Here is a 19,094-nt window from a genome sequence, read left to right as displayed (position 1 = left end):
GAGACAGGTGAGAGCTGTCCCAGCAGGACATCACCTTCCATGCAGGACCACCCTTTCATTTTAGAGCCTGTGCACATCTCCCTGGATCATCTCTCATCCCTGATACCAGCTGCCAAAATCTAACCTACTCCCAGCTCACAGCCCTCTGCCCATGGTTGCAAAGGCAGGACAGAGACAGATGCTCACCACAGCATTTGGGGACATTGCCTCCAGGGTCATCCCACACTGCTCAGCATCTCTGCTTGATCCTTCCCCAAAGCCTTTAGCTGAAAAGACAGGCAGGAGCTTATTCTTCCTGCCTTATTTCACACGTTTTCTGCTAGCAAAACCACTTTATTTTTTCCCCTTGTTGCCACCTGCCCTTGCTGGACCGTGGTCACTGTCCCTACCTTGCTGTCTGAAGGGTGTCACCTCTCCACGTGTCCCCAGATCTCCCTGGGGATGCCCAAGCACTTTTATTAACAAGCAGCTGAAAGTTAAACACCAGCAACAAAACAACAACAACAACAACAAAGGTCTTTAATTCCAAGAGCAAAGATAGTAATAAAAACCACGAAGGTGCTCCAAGCAAACTGGAGCAAGTTGCACAGATCCCTTCCCAAAGCAGCCAGGCAGACGCAGCTCTGGTCCCTGGCTCCTCCCCAGTGTGACACAGTGCAGAGCCACACTTCTCCCTGCGTGCCCCCATGCCAGCCCCTTGCTGGAGAGATCCACAGAGACCTCTCAGCCCTGGGGAAATGGCAACTCGGGGCAGGTGAGTGGCTTGGGGTGGTGATGTCACTGGGTGAGCCCACATTGATCCTGGGGAAAGAAAGGCACTTCCCAAACTTCAGTGTCATCCTGCCACCTGCCCTGGGACCACAGAGCATCCCTTCATCACCTACCCCAGCCCATGCCAATCTGACATCCCAGGGATATGGCTCCTTGGGAATCGTGGTGCTCCTGGGCCAGCAGCACAGCTCAAAGGTAGAGGAGCAAATCCAGCTCCGAGCTGTCCTCAGCTGCCCTGTGCTCACAGAGATTCCTGGGGAGCAAGCCCTCAGTTCCTGACTGTCGCTCCAGGGAGGCACTTTGATGAAGAGGAGGGACAGGGACTTCTCATTCCGGGAGGCAGAAGGACAGGGAAAGGTGGTGACCCTGAGCAGGGACCTCTCTGGAGCTACGCCCAGTCCCCCACCCCAGACTCAGCCCAGCAACACAGGCAGTAAGGATCACTGCACTGATCTGCTCCCCCACAGCTCTCTGAGGGGGTGTGGGAACTTTGAGAAATGCAGGGATAAAATTCCAGAAGCAACATTAATCCAACGACTGAGTGGCTGTCACTCCTAGAATTGAATCCAAAGCCACTGAAATTATGGATGAAAACAAAAATCCCAAATCTTCAGGACTTCCATGGAGGCCTGGTCTGTCCAAAGAGAGTCTTTGCCCTGTGTCTAGAGACAAGCAGCAGCCAAGCACTCACTCCCTGACATGTGGCTCATGGCCTCAGTCACTGATCCTACCCCCTCCCTGCCCGTCCAGAGATGTGTATCCCTTTGACTTCACTGTGCTCTTTTGGGGGACACTGAACTATTCTCGGTCCCAAGTGCAAGGGTCCAGCCTTGGCTCAGATCCTGATTTTCTCCTGAGGAGGCAGAAAGTTCACAAGAAACACAGAGCAGGGAAAAATTGCATTAGTCAAGGAGCAGAAAGTCTCACAACAAAACTTTCTGAGTTAACTCCCTTGTGCTATCAGCTCCTCCCAGCCCCCAGGTCCGACCCTGTAACCTGAACCCAGCCAGGGTTGGGAACAGCAGCCTTTGGGTAGGGGGAAAAGCACCAAAGCTGACATATTGCCCCCTCCCACGGTACTTCACAGCATTGGAGCCGGCAGTCAGGAGAGTGCCTGGCAGTGCCCTGGCAAGCAAACACAGCACAGCACCGAGCAGAGCAGTGGGAAGGGGATGTCTTGACCTGAGAGCATTCAAAGAGAACCATCTCCTCACCATGTGGCCGTGGAGGTGGTTAGGAGCAGGACCATGAGTTTCAGACTGTTTAATTTAACCTTTCTTCCTGTTCAAATACAAACTAAGTCAAAGCTGTAAGCAGTGGCACAGCCAGCTCCCCAGGATGGGGGAAGCCACTGGCACTTCTCTGCTTCCCCAGTGCCACCTCTCCCCAGCCTCTAAATCTGCTGCAGGGGGCAGGACCATCTATAAAACCCCTAAGCTGTCCTTCAAAGTGAAAGAACCAAAAGTGAGGCAATCCCTGCACTCAGTCCTCTGTCCTAAGGAGAATCCTCCTCCGTGCAGAAGCCACTCAGCAAGTGATTTGGGCTTTGGAGACACAACCCAGCTCTGCACCCCAGTATCCCCTCTGGTGGCACAGCACGGCAGCAGTGGCACCAAGCAGCTCACAGAGGTGGCCCGGCTGGCACAGTGTCGCTGTTGCTGCAGCCGGGCAGAGGGTGCCCAGCTCACGGCTGAGGTCACTATTTTGGCGGGGAGGGGGGGGCTCAAACCACACTCAAACCGTGGAGCAACACAGAGAAACCCAAGGGTGTGTCCCGAGGGAGGGCAGGGTCAGACGCGGCCCCGGGGGCTGCGCTCGGGCAGGAGGTGGCGGGGCGGGGGCTGCTGCAGCAGGGCCGTGAGGATGTGCTGCAGCTGCGACAGGCGGGCGCGCAGCGATGTGCAGGACAGGAGGTTCAGCTGGTAGGACGGGTCAAGGGGCAGGATGGAGAGGAGCCACCAGCACCACGTCGGGCCGTCTACTGAAGCCTGGAGAGGAGAGAGGGAGAGATCCCCACATCAGGAGCTGCGAGGTGAATGCAAGGGTGGCCTTCAGGCAGCATCTGATGGGAAACAGTTGCTCTTGTCAGGACAGCAACGCCAGCTTTGGGCAAGGTACTCCTCTGAACAGCCTTTTGTCTGTCCCAGCTCGAAACTGCTGGACAAACTAATTTAATTTCCAGACAAGCATTCCCCAGGGAGCCTCCAGATGCAGATGTAGCTGGTAAAAAGTCTATACTAAAGAGACAATGAAATATCTTGTGCATTTCCTTGTTTAAGCTGGTGCTTTTTGTAAACATGGCCCAAATCCTGCATGGTCAATGTTTTTGGGACACCGGCCATCATTTGAAGAGGTGAGGTACAGGCCATGCAGGCACAGCTGTTGGGCACTGCTTTTGTAAAGTGGCTTTTTTATAACCTGAGACAAACTATGAGAGAAAAGCTCAATTCAGCTGAAGGAAGGGTGAGTAGTTTTGTAATTCCAGAGCACGTCATTAACATGACTGCTGGCCAGGACAGCCTTAGCCTGGGACAAGCCAGCAAGAGTATATTTGTAATGATCCAGAGAGGAAACACTTTCCTAAAGGAGCGAAAATTAAATTTTGGGATTTTTTTTCCTACAGAATCTGAATTTGTCAGAGCAGTATAACAAGCAAATTGGATCCTGTCCTCTTAGCTCCTCACCTCTGGCCAGCTGTGGCTGTCTCAAAGGATCACAGTGAGAAAGGAGACTGCAGACTCAACAAGCTGCAGGGTTCGCTTCTTTGCCAATTTGTTTCGTTGCTTTTTCCCAAAGTGTTTTCAAACCCACACAGTTCAGTTTCTCAGTTCTCATTTAGGAAAAGACTCTGGGAAAGATTTTAGAACTCAGTGCTCCATTTCCAAGAACAGTTTAAAACCATAAAGAAACATCAAGCAGTTTTACAAGACAAGCCCTACCAACTCTATGAATGAGAGATGCTGCAACAGGGGTGAAAAACTGGGTTTGTTTTGTTAATGCTGGGGGGAAGCCGAGTAGGGAAGCAGGGTGGTTAGTGCAGAACAGCACCACTTCAGAGGCTCTCTTGGTACTCTGCTTAGTGCATCCCTTCCCTCAGGGCATTACCTGGATGTCCTCTTCCTTCTCGGGCAGTGGTCCATGCTGCATCAGGATGTGCCTGGAGGGGAGGTCTCCGTGCTCACAGAACCGCTGGGCCAGGCGATAGGTGCTCTCGTGCAGGCACTGCAGCTCCTGCAGCTCCTCCCCAGACACCTGAACGGACACAAGAGGGACACAGGTGTCCATGGGGAGGCTCTGTCCCACTGCAGCCCAGGATTTAGCCCAGCCCTCACCTTCCTGTCCTCCAGGTACTCGATGTCAGCAGTGTGGTAGCCATCCCTGTGCCCGCGGCTCAGCACCCGGAACCGCTGCCGGCCGATGGTGTCCACCAAGGACCTCCCGTCCGCCAGCAGCTCCACCTGACGGATCTCCAGCATGCAGCCGTAGTCAGCAAAGCTGCAGGGACATAGGGACAGAAAACAGGGGCTGAGCTGGGGTAATGGGTGGTGAGAGGGCTGCTTCTCCTGAAAGTACCATCTCCAAAGCAGGAAAAGGCCCAGGAACAAGCTGTCTGGGCAGGGGCAAATTCAGATATTCAATCAAGCCTCCTCCCAGTGCTCACTAAGAGGAGCTGGAGGTCACAGCCAGAGAACCACGGAGCTCAGAGACATCCTGAGTCAGAAGCTGTTCCAAGAATGTTGTGTTTAACAGCCGCCACTGGCTATGTGCAGCTCCAGTGCTGGCCTCATTACTTGATCCCATTTCACTCTTCAGTGTGGGGAACGCACCACCTCCCTGCTGATTTTATCTGCGAGATGCCACCGATAGGGAATCTTTCTACTCAGTATTTTAGACATTTGGGGCTGAGGCAGAGAGGGCCAAATCAGCTGGGGCAAGGGGAGGCTTGCCCAGGAGCTCACCTTTTCCCATTCTCATATATGCACATGCCGAACCTCCTGGAGCCACTCTCCTGGCACCGCCGGATCATCAGGCGGTACCGAGGCTCGAAGACGTGCAGAGGGCAGGGGATGCCAGGGAAGGACATCGTGCACACGAAGATGGGGATGTTCTTGGTCAGGCTGAGGGACAGAAGGAGAAACCACTGTGATGCCTCCCCAAGCAAATCTCATCCCAACAGCTCTGCATCAGCTGCTCCCCCAAACCAGGTGTGTCCTTTCCCACAAGAAGTGAGCAGAGCAACACTAAAGCTTCCACTTGGCTCACCAAGAGACCAAAGACACATTCTGCCCACAAAACAGCTCCTTGCAAAGATGGTCCCTCACCCCCAGGTGCCCCACTGGCCATGTCCACGCCCACCAGCACTGCTGCAATGTCATCTTGGAGGTGGGACAGACATCACTTGAGCAGAACCAAGCCAGAGCAATGGTATGGGGTGTGGACAGCCCCCTCAGAATGCATTCCAAGTCCCCATGTGCACACACACACACACAGGAGCAGTCCCTGCTTACTTGGAGAGCTCTGCCATCTCTGCCTGGTGCAGCTCCCGGCGCTCAGCCAGCTGTGTGGGGAAGGTGGCCAGCATGATGTCCTGCAGCAGCACCGTGGGGCTGTACCTCCCAGCCTTCAGGTACTAAAAGGAATTAGACCCAAAAATAGGTTGGAGAAGAACAGGGAGGAAGCCCTGGGGCCCTGCCGGACTCTGAATCACGCTCACTTTTATTGGAACTGAAGGTAATTTTAGACCAGAGAGAGTCAGGGATAAAACCCATTGGGGGATGTTGAGCCATCGAGCAGGATGGGATGTCAGCTCCACCGAGACCTCCAGACACAGCTCAGAGCCAGGGCCCATCCAACGCAGCGTCCTGTCTCTGACAGTGATGCAGTCCTTGTATGACAACCTAATTTCCCTGATGGTCTCATCCGAATCTCTTTTCATTAAAGATTAAAGCAAATCTCCAGGCTAGCAGGTTTCCCATCCATTTACATTTTTTAAAGTAATTAGGATTTGCTTCTCTCTCTCTCTCTCTTTTCTCCTGTTTACAATCTCACTAAATCACTGTGGCATCTTGTGGAAATGAATCTCTTGGTCTTAATTATCAACTGTCTGGTCATTCCCATGTGAGTGGAGCTGACACCACCATGCCAGGGAGCTGCTAATTTAAGAGCACTGCACCTTCCCACCTCAGCCCCGGGCACACAGCCAGCAGCTGGAGCTGGTTCCCAGCTCTCCCTCGGGCTCCATCCCTTGGGACTCATGCCCTCACCTCTCTCAGGCTCTGTTTGCAGAGGGGGCAGTTGGGCCGGTGGTCCAGGCAGCGTTCGAGGCACTCCTTGCAGAAGGTGTGACCACAGGGCGTCGTCACTGGCTCAAAGAACATCCTGCAAAGGATGATCACAGTCAATGGATTGCAGAGAACAACAAAGGGAAAGGAGCACAGATAAGTCCAGCAGACACAGACTTTAATTAGTCTTTTAATTAGAAAGGCTGGGCTCAGACTGCTGGGCTTGCACAATGATGTAAGATGAGAATTGTTCCTGGCCTGAGCTCTGCTCCCCATGTCTGCTGGGTCTCGATGGAATCCCAGTGGACCCCATCAGTACACACATGGCACCCCTTAGTCCTGCCAGGGCTGTGGTTCCCCTGATACCCACAGCAGTGTGTAATACAACAGGCAGTGACAGGAAAGTGCCTCCTCCCCTGCTCCAGGAACAGAGCCAGCAACAAGCACTCGAGTTGCCCACAAGTAGCTCCAGGATCAGAAATTAAATTAAGGTCTTGGGAAAGCCCTGACTCCTCCTGAACACTGTTTTCTGCTTTCAGAAGACACCCAAATTCACATAATTCAGATCAGATGCAGCCTAAATTTCTCTCCCCCATGCCATGCACAGACCTGGAAAAAGCTGCCGTGCAGGAGACCTTGACCGACTTGCGCGTCTGGCAGTGCAACACCCACCCAGCTCTCTGCCAGCAGCCGCTTGCACAACTCCCCCACGTCCTGGGACACACCAGGAATAACAGCCTGCTTTCAGCATGCCCTGTGGCACTACAACACCAGCTCCTCCCCAGCCCTGAGCCAGCAGACAAACACAGGCTCTACCCTGTTCCCTTTTCCACCTGCACCAGGCAAAGAGCTAAGAAATGTTCCTCTCTAGGTCTGCAATATCCCCATCATGGATGGAATTTCCCTGGGCAACACCTTCCTGTCCCAGCCTGCAGGTACAAAGGGCAACCACTGCTTTTGGTCTTTGACCCCACTGAACATCCCCACCTCCACATCTATGTCCCAAGGGATACAGCTGCAGTGATGCTGCGCCCTGAGACAGGGTGATCTGAGCTTCTGCCACCTGGCAGGGTGTCCCATGCCCCTGCATTCGCCTCTCATCTCTACTGAAACCTACATATCAGCAGTACTCAGGACTGAGCTTGTACAAAGATGTGAAGAAAGATGCACACCAGTAAAGAAAACCCAGCAGGTGCTAATTCCTCATCCTTAAGGCTCTCCTGCTGGAGAACTCACCGTATGCAGAGGGAGCACTCCAAGTCAGAGATGCTCAGTGACTCCCCAAGGCATGGCTGGGTACACTTCGCTGCTGCTGTTTCCTCCTTGTTATCTAGTGGCAAAAGAGAAGAGAAGACAACTCCCCATTTCAATATAGAAAATTAATCTTTGCTTTCTGACCTTGTTCTGAGGCCTAACTGCCCTACAAAATGCTTTGAAAGTGTCAAAGAAAAACAAAACCACTAGGAAATGCAACATAAACCCCTGTTAACCCACCCATGTTCATCCATAGCTGGAGTGTCAGTGGATCTCATGGTATGTGGTGGAGAAAGGTGGTATCTCCTTTTTCAGGCAGGGAAACTGAGGCATTGGGCAGTGAGATGGCCCAAGAAGCTCCAGGATGGAAGTCTCTGGAGACCTGCCATGAGCCATCACTGCTTTATGCAAACCCAGGTATGTGGCAGCCACCTGGCTGGACACTGATGGCAAGTTAATGCTGATGGAGGTGCTGCTTCCCCAGCTCATGGCATGTCCTGTCCCCCACATGGAAATTTATTCTAAACCAAAACCCATCTAAACCCATGGGAAACAAAGAAAGGCTGTCCTGACTCCACAGAGGGAACAAGTGATGACTGGCTTTAGCAAGAACTTGTCACCAAGCTGGAGCCAAAAGCTCACCAGCTCAACACAGGAAGATCAGGTGGATCCTCCTCACGTGCATGACAAGGAGAGAATGTCCTGGCCAGAGCTGCCCCATCATGTGCCCATGGGACATTTGTTTGTTGAGCTGGATACAGTGCAAACACCAAGTTTTCAGTGCCAAAATGGATTTAAAAGATGTATTTTACATGAGACAACACTGTGGTACCTTTGATGACACTCACCCAACAACCACTGGCCCTGACTCTCTGCCGAAGTCTCCGGTTCTTGCTGTCGCCCCGGCTGGGAAGGGGTGGCTGTACCCTGGCAGTGCTCAGACCCAGCACCCCCTCGGCCATCTGCCAGCTCTCTCTCCTGATCCTAGGCACAGCAAGATGAAATTGAGCCCAAACCCTCCTCTCCCTCTGAATGCACAGCCCCATCTGTCCCACCAAGCCTGATAGCACCAGGAGGTTTTCCGGTGTGCTGCTGTACATTAACATCTTGCATCTGCAGGACAGCAGGAGCATGGCCTGAACATTGCTGCCCATCACATGGTTAAAACATGGGTTCACTCTGGTCAGACCTACCAACTACTATTTGGATGTATCTGAGCCTATTTTCTGAATTCCCTCTTCTCTCCAAACCTCCTAAGTTTGTTTACAGACAGCAAAGAGAAAAATACAAGCTGCCCTTAACAGCTGCTAATGGTCTGAACTATTCTCAAGTGTGTTTTTTAGATGAAAAAAATTGAAACTCATTTTTTTTCTTTTTTTTCTTCCTGAATGTAGTGAGATGAACAGAGAGAGGAAGTCTCCTCTATTTCCCGAGTCCCCATGGCATCAGCCCCGATAGTACCTGCTCTCCCACCCTCCACAACCTGCAGATTCTCATCCCAGCACACCACCAGGTAAACATGGCTACATGTCCTGCACAATCTCCCCATATCACACCTCCTTTCCTGTCACTGGACAAGTGGGATGTCCCAGAGGGGCATTAAGTCTCCTTGCAGACTCAGATATTGCAGGCTCTTACCTGAGTTTGTGTGGAAGATGGGAGTGCTGTGCTCCCTCCACCGACCTGGGAACCAGCTGAGCTCAGGTGAGCATCACCCAGGTGTGCAGCAGCCGTGTGTGGCTGAGGAGCATTGGCTTCCCCGAGGATCTGCATGGACAAAGCAAGGGTTGGGGGATGCTAGGAGGAAAAAGCAGGGAGGTGGGAGGGCTGCCAGGCTCCCTCTTTTTCCCCAAAGCACCCTTCTGCTCACTGCAGGAGGTGTCTGTGCTGACTGAGCACTCTGTTGAGTCCTTCAGAGGACAAGGACATCTCCCTGTGTGATGTGAGAGCCCAGGAACCCACCATGGCAGAGCCCACACACCTTCTCCATCTCTCTCCGAGCCGGCTGGAAATGGGGACTGAGTGTCAAGCAGTGCTCCCAGGCCAGCAGGGCTTCAGCTCTCTGTCCCATCTCCAGAAGCACCTTCCCTTTCCTGAAGAAGGCCTGCAGAGCAGAAAAACCTGTGGTGACTATAAGACGGTGACCAGCTGAGCGTGTGCCCCTTCAGCTCCTATACAAGCCCTGGGGGAATGTCCCTCCTGCCTGCTCCCATCCCAAACCAAAGCACCCGGATATGTCACTGATCCCCTGCTCAGACTTGGCTAAAAAAACCCAGGACTCTCCAAAGTGCAGCAGTTGTAAAAGCCAAGCCTAGCGAGAGCTGGAGAAGGAGGGAAGGAAGGACACGGTGCCAGACCTCTCCTGTGAGAGCAACACAGCACCTGCCAGCTGGGTTAGCAACCTAAAATGGGTCTGTCAAGTGCATTTCTGAGCAGGATAAATCCACTGGCTTGGAGAATTCAGGAGGGGGGAACTGCTCCTGTACAATAATACTTGGCTCCAGTGGATGTGGCCTTCACTCACCTGGTGGTCTCCAGGCTCAGCCCTGCACACAGCATCCAGGTCCTCCAGTGCCTGAGGATACTGCCCCAGTGCCACGAACGCCTCTGCCCGGCACAGCCGCAGGGAGCTGCAGTCCAGGGCTGGAAAGAGAAATGTGGTCACTCGTGTGATGAGCCCATGGTGAGGCAGTGGGGCTGGGTGAGGCTGGGGAGAAGCCACCACAGTGGGACAGTCAGTCCCTGTGCCATTGCCTCACGCTGAGCACAGCCTGGTCCTGCAGTGCTCTTCCTCAGGAGTCACAGGTCCTGTAAGTTTCTGCAAGGAAATTATTTCCCCTAAATACCCAGTTTGAAACTCTTTGAGGCTCTTCCCTTTGTTTTTTCCTCCATCTTCCCCAAACACTCTCAGCCAAGAGGCCCCACCATTGCCTCAGGGCTCAGCCATGCTGGGATCTGGGCTTTCATCCATCTTTTTGGGATGCAGCATGAAAGCTCTACCATACACGTAGTCCCTACAGGGCTGTGGCCACAGGAGGCTCTGCGATGTGACTCACCTAGCAGAGTCACAATAACATGTTACCAAACAAGACTGCAGTGCTGGATACCTTAATTCCAAGACCTACCTGGCTGTCACTGCTCTCCTGGGGCAGATGAGAAGCCAGGGGAGTGTAAGAATCTGTCTGCACCACAGGACCTTCGGCTTGGGGTTGACCCCTTGACTTGGGGTTTCCAAGTATGAGAAAGGCTGAGATTTCCCAAAACAGAGGCAGAGAACTGAGCATCCAGTTCCTTGTCAGTGAGATGTCACTGATGGGATGTCAGGGGGCTGGGAGCACAGGTCCCACAGCCACTGCTAGTCATGACACCAAGCATTACATGCTCCTGCCCTTTTCTAAATAACTGGCAGCGATATCTTCTTCTTTCCTGCCTCAGAAAACCACATAAAGACCTTCCTTCCTATCAGCACTGCCAGTGGCAGAATTGGGTTGGGGGATTTCAGGGAAAGCGAGGAAGCAGCACCCCAAGAGCCCACACTCATGGAGTAACCAGGTGTGGCAATGTTTGTGGGTTTGAAAAGCAGAGATGCCCAGACCCACCCCGTTACATCACAGCTCATGGAGGTGACCTACATCCAGTGCAGTGCTGCTTTTCCAGCTCAGGTAACAGGTCTGTGCCTCCAGTCCTGCATCCCTCCAGCTCTGAGCATCGGCTCAAAGCTGCTGAGGGTTGGGGTTGGAGACTTGTTGCTCTCTGGTCCATTTGGGGAGGCCTCCAGTGTCAGGCTGGTCCCCCCACTGGCTCCCAGTTCCCGGGGGGATGATGGTAGGTCCAGCACAGGTAACTTCTGGTGGCCCTGCAGGATGCTGGCACTGAGGCCAGCCCTGTATCATAAATAAGGCACCATTTGCAGGCACTGCTGCTGCATTTGCTTGTGGCAAATGTGGTGTGGGCAACATCGCCTTGCTGAAGGGCCAGGAGCTCTCTCAGGGGCAAGCTGAGTCCATGGGCCTGGCTGGCAGCTGATCAACAATCATCAGGAAACATCACTGTTAGTGATGTCTCCTGCACTTCCAAGCCCAGCAGCATTTCCTCCTGGCCCAGTTCAAACACGGTGCTGACGCAGCTCTGCCAGCAAGCTGCAGGTCGGGACTGGCAGCTCCATGACAGCCGGGTGCAGGAAGCATCTGCCCCTTTCCCTGCCTGCCCCTGCTGTCACCCTGCCCAGGCACACACCACTGCTTATCACAGAGGAGGAAACTCTGCCATGGCTATTGCTTCCTTGTCCCCGTGCCCAGCATGGAGCATAGGGAGACTTTGCTCCCTACCTGGTGTCACCCTAACCCAGAGAGCAGCAGAGCCAGGCACAGCCACTCCTGAACCACTTCTCCACTGGCCATGCTGAGCTGTGCAGCAGAGCAACACCTGGTCCCTGGCAGCTTGTTTTCCTTTATAATATTAGCCAAGACCCTAGGGCTCGAGTCAGGAAACATAGGAACTTGCTGCTCAGTACCCCATCCCACAAGCACCCATCCAGAGGTGAAATATCCCAGCCCCTGAGGACGGGTAAGGATGAACAAATAGGTACAAAGTCCAGATGTTTATTTTCCATGTGGGCAAACCCATTCAAACATTTGCACAGCCCAGCAATAGAACGACTGATTTGGCAAAAAAAACCCCATTCCAGATGTGTAAAACAGGGCAAGGAATCCTGCATTTCTCTGCTGCTACAGCTATTTTTGATCTATGATATCATTACACACCAGGGCCATCAGCCAGCTGGCAGCCTCACAGACTCGCCAGCCTCCATGCTCCAGGCATGTCAGAGGGCCTCCTGTGCTACATGTTACACTGCATTTCTCTGTTGTTCACTCAGAAAACATGAAGATAAAAAGTTGACAGTTTACTTCCACCCAAGCAAAGCGAGCTGGGCTACAGGCTGGGCTGAGCAGGGCACTGCAAACCGGCCCTATCACACCACAAATAAAATATTCCCGAGGGTCTAACATTTATCAGTGGTTCTGTTTCAAAGTGAAAGGCAGCCCGTAAAAAGTTGTGCAGCCGAAAGCTGGCTGCAGGCTGCAGGAGCTGGAAAACGCATCCTGAAAGCACCACCCACGTGGCTGAGCCTGGCAGCCCCTGGCAGCAAGCACGGGTTCACTGGAGCTGAGGCTGTGACTGCAATTTCCTTGTCGCCCTCAGCCAGACTTTCCTGTCTTTCGGGGAACAGACGTGCAGGGAAGAGTGAGGACAGAGTTTGCAATGCTTCCTCTTTATACTCACAAGGGATTTTTAAAGAAATGTGTGATTGTACACCCCGATCAGGCAAAAGCCTGGAAAATAAGTACTAGAGAAGTGTACATGTGCCTTTGCTCTGAAGGAGGGTGTGCAGCGAGAGATGGATGCCTCTGGAGGTTGCATAAAAGAACCTGTTTTCTGCTGCCAACACCAGGATCGACCGGTCCGCTCAGCCCTTCGTTTCCAGGCTTACCCTGAACCTCTGGCACTTGTCTCGCAGCAGGCGATGAATAAGAGCCTGCGCTGCGGGAGGGGAGCTCAGTGCTGTCATAGAAACGACGTGGAGAAAGGAAATTCTGCCTCCGTCGCCCCAACCCCCTGCTCCAGACATATTGTATAACCCCTTTTATTTAAGTATTAACTTTCCAAGAAATCCACTTACAGCCACACATTGAAGCAGATCAAACCCCACCCCTCGGGCCCGATCCTGGCCCTGCAGCCAAATGTCTCGCCAGAGCCGGCTGCAGAAGGGGCCGGGCTGGGGGCTGACCGGCACGATGGGGCTGGCACAGCAGCTCCGCCAAGGTTGTGTCCTCGCCAGGCTTTGGGGGGAGAGGACGTGTCCATCCCGGACTGGACAAGTCCCAACCACTTAACATAATGGCCACCCCCCTGGGCAGAGCTCTTCCTCTGACCCTGAAATATTGCCGGGCTGCAAGATGTGAGTATCTGCTGCACTTCCCTCTCCAGAGGCACGTGGCCGATGGGACACAGGCAGCGGGCCTGGCCGGGGATGAGCAGCGCGGTTTGCCTGACAGCCCACCGCTCCCAGCACCCCGGGACATCCACGGATATGGAAGAAATGCCCAGCAGCTGCGTTCCCCCTTCCCATCCCCATCCACACCAGCCCTCCCTTACAACACTTCCAGCTTCCCACGTCTTCCAGCTCTGGACCGTGCAGGCTTGGAGTGCACTGAGCTGCTGGGACACGGTGACCTACATTGGTACCCACATTGGTATCCACCTGCTGCAACAGCCCAGCCCGTGCCTCCCCGTCTCTGCTGCTGGGCTGGCCCCTCGCACCCCGCACCCCACCATCCGCACTCCCAGCCCCTGAGCCCGGTGGTCCTTACCCAGCTCGACCCCTCTCTGCGCCATCCTCAGCGCCTCCCGCGCGTCCCCGCGGGCGAGGCGGTCGCGGACGCGCTCCGCCAGCCCGGCCAGCCGCCGCTGCCGCTGCACGCATCGCTCCAGGATCCCGCACAGCACCACGCTGCACCTGGCCGCCCCCACGCCCAGCAGCTCCAGCCGCTCCTGGCACAGCGGGCAGCGGGACAGCCCGGCCGCGCCGAGGCACGGCTTGCAGAAGGAGTGGCCGCAGGACGCGGTCACCGGCTCCCAGAGGAGCAGGCGGCAGCAGGGGCAGCGCAGCAGGTCCAGCCCGAGGGGCCGCCTGGAAGGGCTCTCCCCGGGCGGCGGGGAGCTCGGGCTGGAGGGGCCGCTCATGGCAGCGGTCGGGGGAGCTGTCCCTAAAGCCGGCGGTGCCCGCACGCCCCGGCCGCCGCTCAGACTGCGCTCCGCAGCGCTCCCGCCCCGGCCGGCCCGGCGGAAGCTGCGGCTCCTGGCCCGCCCCGTCCCGCCGGAGGGACCCCGGGCCGGCGCCGGTGGCGGGGCTCCCCGGGCCGCCATTGGCCGCCGCCGCCCGCGCCGCCCCGCCCCGGCCGCGTTTCGTAACGGAGCCCGCGGTACCGGGGGCGCCGCGGAGGGCGGGGGGCGGCCCCGGCTGGGGGTTGGTGTGCAGGTGGGTGCCGACCGCCCCGAGCCGGGCCACGGGGGAGGGGGGGGTGCTTCGGAGCCGGGAGGCAGGGATGCTGGCGGGCTCCGAGCAGCCAGGGTGCGGGGTACGAGTCGGACGCGCGGGCTGAAGCCGTGCGCCGGGCGGAGGAGAGCTCTGCGCCAGCTGGGCACGGGGTCCCAGGCGGTCTGGGGCACGCTGAACCTGTTGCAAGGGAGATGCATTCCCTCACCACAGAGTCATACAACAAAAAGGTCAGCAGCTCTTGCGTAGCAGGTGCCGAGAAAAACAGCTGAAAGCTGGCAACTCTGGAGCTTAGTAGATCAGACTTTATATAAGGATGATGCACATTCCCCAAGGGCTCATTTGTGTGTCCCCAAAAACAATCCAAACCCACGCACACAGTGGAAGAGCTGCGCAGGGAGGGAGATCAGCAGCAGGATGTCAGTGCAGGTGAAACCTGTGCCCCGCTGAGGGAGTGGCTGGCAGAGGTTTGGGCTGTAGAGCAGGTTTTGTTTCCTAATGTATCGCAATTACATGAAACAGCTCATGAGTAGTTTTAAAAGCTCAACAACTAAGCATTTTATGTGGGCTTGATAGGCTTCATTGCTTTCTCCGTTATCTTTTTAAGTGATCCCTCCAGACTGGAGAAAGCTCGGATGACATTTGGTAACACTGCCCTGGAAAGCTGAGCATGGCATTAGGGACAGCGGTCACCCTGGGAGCACTGGAGTCTGTCTGGGACTCTGCCCAGCAGTGGACATGTTCCACGTCCCCATCTGCAGGGTCAGTCTTTGGTTCTCTCTCCCCGACTCCCAAGGACCTTGCACATCACTTCCCTCAGCAGTTCTCCCATGGGCATTTCTCAGGTGGATTACGCTCAATCAAACCAGATGCTCTCCTTTCATGGTTTAGTTCTCATCATGGCTCATTTTTCCAGCAAAACCTGGCTATTCACTGAAAAAAAAAGATTGCCATCAAGGAGGCCTCACCAGTTTTGCGTCCAGATTACCCCTCAAGAAGGGCACGTTCCTGGCTCCTGTGCCATGAAATGAGGGTGATTTTAGCCACCACAGCCAACAATGCAGCAAAGTGCACAATAACCTGTTTGTGTGGCTCAGCCTGGGAGCAGCAACCCTTTGCCAGGGACAGCTGCTGTCAGGTGGGGAGTGCAGCATGTTTCACCACCCCAGCCAGTTCCTCTGGGAGACACCGGGCTGTTTGCCTGGGACCTGCCTCATTCTTTCCCTCACCTCCTGATTCACTCCACAACCATGTGTGGGCTCTACAGCGCCTCACAAGCAGAGCAGACGTGCTGCTGCCTTTGCATAATACAGTTTAAAATCAATCAACCATGAAACGTGAGGCCATCGCAAACCAGGCTTCATTCGCACCAGTGTGCAAGAACATTTTGTTTTCTTCAATCCATCCAGAGCTGAGCTGGTTCAGAACTCCAAATGCTTTCTCTTGTCACTGCCGTGTTTGTGCTGACTCAGTACATAACTGTAAAAGAAAAAAAAAAAGCTTTAAATGCTTAATGCTAACCATTCTGCTGGCCAGATGAGAACTTCACGTGTTTCATAACACAGGACAGATCGCACTGTGTGTAGGAACTACTTGCAAAGCACAATAGCGCTTTTTTTTTTTTTTCAGTTTAGAGGTGGGAAATAGCCCAGGGTCAGTGCTGGGTGAGGAGCTCCAGGTGTTGCTGCAGCTCCTCCTCTGGCTCCCAGCCACATGTCCGCTTGTGCTTCGACTCCAGCACAGCCTCATTAATGTGGTCCAGACTGTTGACAGCCCAGCATGGGGATCAGGGATTTCTCCCCAGCTGTGTTTGCTCATTTTTAGTGCATAAATATTTCTTGCAAACATTGACACTTGTTTTTGACACGTTAGGGTTTAAGGAGTAGCTCTGAGGTGACAGCACCTTCCCAGTGTTGCCTTTTTTTGTTCAGAGAGGAGGCCTGCATGCTCCTTAGGGTGTCTTCAAAGGCACCAAGCACTTGTAAACAGGAATACGCACCCTGAATGTCATGACCCCTTTTCCACACTGCTATCCCTGCTCTACCCACCAGCTTCCTCCAGCACCATCAGACCTGAAAGTCCTGTTGCACAGAGGTGAAACAAGTTCTCCCATTTCTAAATCCACAGAAGGAGGCAGGCAAAGTGTCAGCATCCCAGCCGAGGAGGGGGAGTGTTGCTATCAGCAAGGGCCACTCGGGGCTCACAGTGCCATGTCCAGGGGCCAGGCAGCCTGCTGGGTGATCAGGCGAAGAACCAAAGCCAACTCCAGCCTCAGCACCTGTGCAGACACACTTGTGCCCCAGCAGTGCTGCACCTGGATCCTGGCTGTCTGCAAGCCTTGAGAGTTGGCCTGAGGAATTATTTTTACACCTCAGTACGTGCATATAACATGCAAGCGAGTTATTTGCATCATCCCTCCTTCCCCCCCTGCCCAAGCCGGTCAACAAACACATCAGCTTCCTGGAATTTTTGCTTTCTTTACATCATAGTATTTCTAGATCCAGGATGTTATTCAACCACCATGTTTCCCCAACTGCCACACGTGATTCAAAGCCAGTCCTGGGAAGTGGAGCAAAAGGAAGTGGAAGCAGGTGGTGTGGGAGACTCTTTGTCCTCAGCTCATCTTTTGTAACCAGCACCTTTGCTCTCAGGTCTCTGTGTGCAGTTAGGGGAGCTGCTCCAGGCCTGGTTTTCTCTTGGCAGAGGCAGGCAGATTACCACACTGCTCCATGAGGTTTGGGATTCAAGTTCTGCACTGTGCTGACCAGGCATTGGGCAGGAAGCAATCATATAAATTACATGGTATTGTTCCCAAGTCCTGAAACTCTGCTGCTTGAGAGCTCAGAGAGGTCCTGACTCTCAGTACGGAGGATCAGATGTAAACAGGATCGGGGAATTAAGAAAAATTTAATATTTTTTCCTTCTGACTCATACAGGCTTTGCCTGAGGCAGCCTCATTCCTAGAGAAATGAGTTGACTTTCACATGGATTGGTGGGACAGAGAGCTGCAAAGTCATTATCTCGTTGTTCATGTAACTAGGCTTATGCCTGAACTTCTGGAAACTGGAGAGTCACACTGAGAGAGCCCAGATCCGTATTTGGCTCATTTTAGTCTCTTGAGCCAAACATCTTGGCAAAGAGGTTGGCAGAACATTATCGCTCAGTCCTGGAAGCAAGGCCCACATGAAATGGATGGGGATGTCTTTTTTCACAGCATGGGCAGTCATGTACAAACCACATCCCACTGAGAAAAGAACACAAAGATCAGGACTGTCCCCATTATCCCAGGGGAAGCCCTAGGATGGGTGGCAAGACCATGGGCTGTGGTGCAGGGTGCTATAAGCTTGCCTTGATGCTTTGCAATTGTTTCATTGGTACTTCAATTGAAGCTGAAGATCCTCCATCTACAGGAGATCCCAAGGAGGAGCCCAAAGTCAGCACGGCTTGTTCAGCACCACCTAAACCCATGGATAACATAACAAAGTGATTAAAGGAGGAAAAGTCATAACAAGCCAGCTCTCTGATGACAGCTTTACATTGCAGCAAGGTCCACCACTTCCAAGGAGATTGGTGTCCAGAGGGAGCTGCATCCCAGTGGGCCAGACATGGAGGTCACATCACCCACTTAATCTTCTGGAGGGGGAGAGCAGATTTGTAATCAGTCTTTTCTACAGGGTCAGACAGAAGTTGCCAACTTCACAAACCGCTGTGTGTCCATGTGCCTCACCTGTGGCCGGGAATGGCGCCGTGGTGGCCCATCACTGCGGCTGGGGACTCTCCAGCTGCCCTGCACCGTTCACTCACCAGCTCCTGTGGCCTTGGCTCCTTGCCCCAGCAAGAAGCGAGTACGTGCTGCCTCCCTCATTTCTTCCTTTTTCCACTCTTCCTGTGTAGCTCCCACCCACCTGACAGAGATGCCAGCAGGGCTGGCGGGCACCCAGCGCTGCCTTTTCGCTTTGCCAGAGGAGGCTGCAAGCGGCAGCAGGTGGGCTCTGCAGATGGCAGAGCCTCTCTGCAGGGATGCCTCGGTGCTGTCAGGCCAGATCCAGGGTCTGACTCCCTCATCCTCTGCCCTGGTCTTTATTCCTTCAGCTCCAGCATCTCCACCCCCACTGGTGATAACTCAGTGTCCTTGCTGAGGACAGAAGAGCTCTTGCAAAGCCAGGGGCTCAAATTCCATCTAAGAGCCATGTCTGACCGTGTGGAGAATGAAGCACCTTGAAGTCTCAGGGAGAAATGCAGAGGGCTCCTGCAGTTCCCCTTCCCCTCAGCCAGACAGAATGAAGCCCTAAACATGCCCTGGGCTGGATTTCAGGCAGGATGAGCAGCCCTGTGTCTCTACCACAGTTATAAATAGCTGCCTGTGGGCTCCTGGCCTGCTCACAGCAGTGGTGGCCTGGGCAGAGCTTTCTGCTCGAGGAGCAGACAAATATTTCTGTCTGTGCCTTTTTGTTCCACAGGCTGGCTTGCCTCCACCTCTGCTGCACTTTGAACAGCAGGTGAATCATGTTTGGGTAAGCCAGTCATCGCCCCGCCGCCAGCCCCTCCTTTCATAACGCACAGATGTCACGGCTTTTAAAGAGGTCAGGTTGTAAGTACTCAGAACATTTGTCACCCAGAAACCTGTCCTGGTGGATCTGCCAGAGCAAACTGCAGGTTTTCCTTCACAAGAAGCCTGGCACCATTTCACTGTGGGGTTTAGGAAGGTATTGCAGCGAGGTTTGGGGAGT

General features: G+C 54.1%; 1 protein-coding gene across 1 annotated transcript; it reads right to left on the bottom strand.

The window, feature by feature from the left end:
- Nucleotides 1-523: 523 nt before the first annotated feature.
- LOC121658089 (LON peptidase N-terminal domain and RING finger protein 1-like) lies at nt 524-18,123 on the bottom strand. The gene is made up of 13 exons (XM_042014528.1): nt 18,092-18,123; nt 13,679-14,544; nt 9,832-9,950; nt 9,289-9,411; nt 8,946-9,074; nt 8,156-8,291; nt 7,290-7,383; nt 6,036-6,150; nt 5,280-5,401; nt 4,731-4,889; nt 4,104-4,266; nt 3,877-4,023; nt 524-2,759 (listed from the first exon to the last, which is right to left on the bottom strand). The coding sequence occupies exons 1-13, from the start codon at nt 18,121-18,123 to the stop codon at nt 2,562-2,564; spliced, it is 2,403 nt and encodes an 800-aa protein (XP_041870462.1). The 3' UTR covers nt 524-2,561.
- Between the last annotated feature and the right edge of the window lie 971 nt (nt 18,124-19,094).

This window comes from Corvus kubaryi, unplaced genomic scaffold (assembly GCF_017639235.1).
Source record: "Corvus kubaryi isolate FWS band 111438036 unplaced genomic scaffold, C.kubaryi_AGA036_p1.0 split2-37374, whole genome shotgun sequence".
Taxonomy (NCBI): Eukaryota; Metazoa; Chordata; class Aves; order Passeriformes; family Corvidae; genus Corvus; species Corvus kubaryi.
This window is presented reverse-complemented; position numbering and strand designations above follow the sequence as displayed.

Bases quoted from the DNA above. Each gene is read 5' to 3' on its own strand.
- LOC121658089 (XM_042014528.1), bottom strand. From the start codon at position 18,123: ATGGGCCACCACGGCGCCATTCCCGGCCACAG. The intron at 9,951-13,678 runs GTAAGGACCACC...TTCTCTTTCCAG, and splicing joins GCAGAGAGGGGTCGAGCTGG to CCCTGGACTGCAGCTCCCTG. The intron at 8,292-8,945 runs GTAAGAGCCTGC...TGCTGTGCCTAG, and splicing joins CATCTTCCACACAAACTCAG to GATCAGGAGAGAGAGCTGGC.